Here is a 5202-nt window from a genome sequence, read left to right as displayed (position 1 = left end):
ACAAAGAAACTTACGGAGCTATAATCCAAATGCTTAATGGCACAGATAAAATCATCTGGAAGAACATTTTCAGGTAACAATTCCTGTGTTAGAAAAGCATAAGAAATCCAATTAAAACAGAAAGTTGACAATGTCATAGCAAAACCTGAATACGCTTCTACAAGTCAAATAATAGTGGTAGGGAATATTACCATAAAAGTTTTGTAAGGGGTTGCATTTGACAAAACAACTGAAGAATGCACCTTTGTCCCATCAGCCAATATAACCTAAATGATTCCACCCAGGTTCCTAATATCTAAATTACTTTTTCGAAGCTCGAAAATCCATTTCATTGAAGAAATCCAGATAATGAAACTAACCCCATTTACAGCTCCAGAGTCCTCAATCATCAATCTTGAAACCTAAATAACAAAAAACATCCTCATAGGTAGCAAGATAATAGATTAGACATGACCAAACTAGCAAAAAGGTAAATAATTTATTATTTCTTGAAAAAAGAAGAGGAAAAGGTATGATAAGAACTAAGGATGTATGTTTCCTAGCTTATTAATTTCATTGCGAACTACGAAAATGGTTAATCAGATGAACCATATTTCTCTCAAATTTGGCATTTAAACTATTTTTCTGTTTCAATTATAAAATGAAGAGCATTTGAAACAAATACTTCACTCGAGAAATTTCAAAAAACAGAACAAATACAAAAAACAAGTACCAATCTAAATACTAAAGTTTTGTGGAGTTGCATGTGGATCAGAAGCTTAGTGACCATGGATACTACAGAAAACTGTCGCCAAAAGGCAGATGAGATTTCTCTATGAATCTCATCCAATATAATAGAGCAATCAATCACCAATCTAACAATTGCAAAGCAATCAGACAATAAAATTACTTACAAAAACTCTCTGTATAACATATCAAATCCAACTGTTGAGCAGATCAAGAGGACAACAATTCAAATATAACTTTTGATTACAGCACCACAGGAAAATGTATACTTAAGGAGCTTCAAAATCTGAATATAAACTAGTTTACAACTCAAATGAAATCGAACAAATTTGTTTTTTTGCAACCACCATATATATATATATATATATTTTTTCATTTATTAGCAAATGAAATCTAAGAAAAAAATATATGAAAGACAATACATGAATTTTTTTAATTTTCTGAAAATGTACCTGAGATAAAGAGCAAGATAGATCTGATCTGATTCAAACTCGATTTCGGATTTGCGATTTGCAAACTCAAGATGGGACCTAATAGCGAGAGAGATTGAGTTCGAGATCCATGAAGAACAGAGATCGTTGCGATTGATGAAGAACAACTAGAACAAACCCATGGTGGAGACGTCCAGAGAGTGAGAGCTTGCGAAGAAGATGTCGACATGGCTGAAGCCCGGATCGCTGACGAGGCTTGTGGTCCTTGGAAGCTTCAGCTATGGTGGAAGAGAAGAGGGAGGAGAAGAGCCAACAACATGGCCAAACACGACTGATTGAATTTTGTTTCCCCTTCTAACCGGTGTAGCCGGTTGCCTATTTGAGAGTTAAATTATTTAAGTAATTTAGTTATGACCTGATTATGAGATAATATGGTATAAATAAGTAACTAAATATAACTAAGTTATGACTTAATATGATAGTGATTATGATTATTATGGTGTTGATTATGACATAAAATCATATAACTTCATAACTAAATGTATGATACATCTAAATGTACCATAGCATCACCCCCAAACACAGCTTTGGTGTCTTACATGAAATGAAAATGCCAAAGCAGTTAATGCCTTGCATGGGGAGTTCTTAGTGATTTCTTGATGCCCATGCATGCTGTGTTAAATATGTTCTGCCATATATAGGTTTTTGGACCAATTCAATTCTTCAAAGTTCACGTTCATCTGCTATTTGTTCGGATGAATTGTGAAACATCTCTGTCATGTCATCGATCTCATTTGTATTTATTATGTAAGACGTTACAGATTTAACTAGATCTTTATATTTGTACAGGGAGATTTTCAGTTTTATTTCATTTTGACAAATAGAGAGAGTAAGAGACAAAATGAAAACCCATTTAAGCACCAGTAACGTCTCTGCTGGATTGCTTGATGAACTTGTTAGACGATGCGTTGCAAGAATTTGAATGACTCCATTACTTGACCCATGGCATTTTAACTGAGAACATCAGATTATTGAAAATAAAAAAGGAAAAGAAGTTGAGTGTTAGGCACTTTCCAATTGTCACCAGTCCCGGTTCTTTGTCGTCATGCTGACATCTGCATTTGAGAAAAAAAGAACGAAGTTGATCAATTTCTTTCATTTCCCTTTCCCTTGATAAATCCAAGATTGATCCAAACATAACATAATCGTGTTCAATAGGTGAAAATGCTCTTTTTTTTAATTATATAATTTCCTGTGGTCTTTTAAAACATTAATCTACGATGGAAACTTGGTTTGTACTTTAACTGTTGTCATCGCATATACATATATAGCTCATCTCATGTTAACATATCCCTTTGACAACAACTCAAAGACAACTTGTCATGCTCAAAATACATTGTAATTACCATCACAATGTCTAGTGGCATGGTAAACTTCCAAGACGCTATTTTCCTCATTCTGATCGACAGCTCTCTTTTATGTTGGTTTCTCTTAATTACTATACTTGAAGCTAAAATTCCCTTTCGACTAACTTGTTTATTGAATTTTCCTAAGAACATGCCCTTGTCATCAATGTACGACAATATGTGAACCTTTTGCAACCTTATTGTTATAGACAAAGCTATCTAGCCATTATAAAAACCATGTTTATCATTACCTCATCCCCTCCAAAGGTGGCTTTTCTCTTGGAAGATAATTCACTTGTAAACAATGTCGATTCTTGTTTCAAGCTGGTCTAAGGAAGCTCAAGCAGTGCCAGCAAACTATGTTTTCCCACCGGAAATAAGACCTGGAGACCTTGCAGCGCCTGTATGCAAGGGCATTCCAGTCATTGATCTGGGACAAATAGGGGGTCATGCACGAGCAGAATTGCTTGAGAAAATTATAAAAGCTAGCCAAGATTTTGGAATGTTTCAGGTTTATACACATTTATATGCACACAAACACACATTTTTTGCTGGAAGGCTCTTAAGACAAAACATTTTGATACACGTATTAACAATCTGATGATTTCTTCTAGTAAATTGTTTGTTATTAAACACTGACCAAACAATGCAATCAATTACCATAATATTATATAAAACAGGTGATCAACCATGGAGTATCAGAAGGACTAATGGATGACACAATGAGTCTGTTCAAGGAGTTCTTTGACATGCCTGTAGAAGACAAAGCCGCATACTATTCCGAGGACAAGAGTAAGAGCTTCAGGCTCTACACAAGTGGTCAGAATTACTTGAAAGACAAGGTTAACTACTGGAAGGATTCAATGAAACACTCTTGTCACCCTTTAGAGGATCACATCCAATCTTGGCCTGAAAAGCCAGCTAGATACCGGTAAACTCTGCAACTCCATTAGTCCAGTTAAATCTGATCTGATCTTATTGTTTCATACTGCTATGTGCCAACAATAGAAAATTTAGAATAATCTACTTTTACTTGAGAATGACTTACTGGGATTAAGGCTCGTTGAGTTAAGTTGTATAACCAACTGATACTCTTTTGTTAATTTTATTTTCAGAGAGGTTGTTGGGTCATATTCAGCAGAAGTGAGGAAGTTAAGCTTGAGGATTTTGGATCTGATTTGTGAAGGAATGGGAATTGAAATGGGTTATTTTGCAGATGAACTGAGCAAAAGCCAGTCACTAGTGATCAATCATTACCCTCCATGTCCAAACCCAAGTTTGGTCTTGGGAGTAGGTGGACACTGTGACCCCAACCTCATAACCGTACTTCAGCAGGATGTGTATGGGCTTCAGATCTTCAAGGGTGAGCAATGGGTCGGTGTTGAATCTCTCCCTCATGCATTTGTTATCAACATAGCTAACCAGCTAGAGGTATATCTCCACCCCTCGTCCTCATAAAATTCCCGGACACTTGCAGACTAGAAGTCTTTAACTAAATGAAAACTCTGTTTGGCTTGGATGTAGATGACCAGCAATGGGAAGCTAAAAAGTGCTAAACATCGAGCAGTGACAAATTCAAGCATTGCTAGGACGTCCATAGTCACTTTTATTTCTCCATCTAGAGAATGCGTCATAGAACCTGCAAAAGCACTTGTTAGCGTATGCAGTCCCCCGCTGTTCAAAGCTGTTCAATATAAGGAGTTCAGTGACACTTACATGGCCAAGACTCATGATCCTAACAGTACAGCAGTGGAGTCCTACAAGTTCCAAGCTTAAGTTATGTTGTGTTGAAGGAAAATGCAGATCAAATAACACAAGCCATACGCGGTTTGCTATAATAAATTAAACTGCTTGGTTACATTCTTAAAATAAAACACAATTCAGTTTGGTGAAGCAGCTCAATCCAATTAATTCCCATTCAAGAGGGCTTCAATTGCTATGAGGTTTGACAGAGTAAAGTATATCTTTTTCCTTTGTGAATTTTGTCTTAGTTGTACAATGTATTTTTAATATCAATTTCAATTCAGATAATTGATTGGTTTTTTTAGTTTTGACCAAGTGATATATCACGAAAGTCTAGTGCCATAGAAAATTTTCAAAAAATAGATCACAAAACAGCATCATCTCCACAACCCTTTCACCAAATCTACATAAAATCAAGGGAGACTCAAATTTTTCATCAAATCAGCAAATACCAAACCATTCATCAAATCTCCTACAGTCCTATTTATGCCCTCATCTTCAACAGCACACGGCAGTGACACAGAGCCAGCAGTCGGGCATAGTGGTTTGTGGTCAATTGTGGTGGCTCGTAGTGGTCACACATGGTGTAACTGGGCCACCATGGTGGCTTGATTGTGCTAGATCGTGTTTGAAATTGTGTGGATTGAGTTGAGAGAGAGATGTGCAACATTGTGCAATAATAGAGAGTGGTGGTGATTTGGTTCCAGTGGGAGGAGAGGGAGATGGTGGAAGTAGAGGTGTTGGTGGTGAGTTTGGTTTTTTCCTTTTTTTTTTTAAAAAAAAAGTTCGATGAAAATTTTGATTTTCATTATTAGAGTGAGTTATATCAAATCATGCTTTTGGTCCAAAATTTTATAAATAAATAAATAATTTAATGAATAATTGGAGATGTTCTA

The 5202-nt window shown here is 35.9% G+C and overlaps 1 protein-coding gene across 1 annotated transcript; it reads left to right on the top strand.

The window, feature by feature from the left end:
* The first annotated feature begins 3171 nt into the window (after window positions 1-3171).
* Window positions 3172-4614, top strand: LOC114260197 (hyoscyamine 6-dioxygenase). Its single transcript, XM_082899403.1, has 3 exons — window positions 3172-3494; window positions 3679-3994; window positions 4088-4614. Exons 1-3 carry the CDS (start codon window positions 3274-3276, stop codon window positions 4337-4339), a joined length of 789 nt encoding a protein of 262 aa, XP_082755529.1. The 5' UTR covers window positions 3172-3273; the 3' UTR covers window positions 4340-4614.
* The last annotated feature ends 588 nt before the right edge of the window (window positions 4615-5202 follow it).

Source organism: Camellia sinensis, chromosome 12 (genome assembly GCF_055761805.1).
Source record: "Camellia sinensis isolate YWXY chromosome 12, ASM5576180v1, whole genome shotgun sequence".
Taxonomy (NCBI): Eukaryota; Viridiplantae; Streptophyta; class Magnoliopsida; order Ericales; family Theaceae; genus Camellia; species Camellia sinensis.
This window is presented reverse-complemented; position numbering and strand designations above follow the sequence as displayed.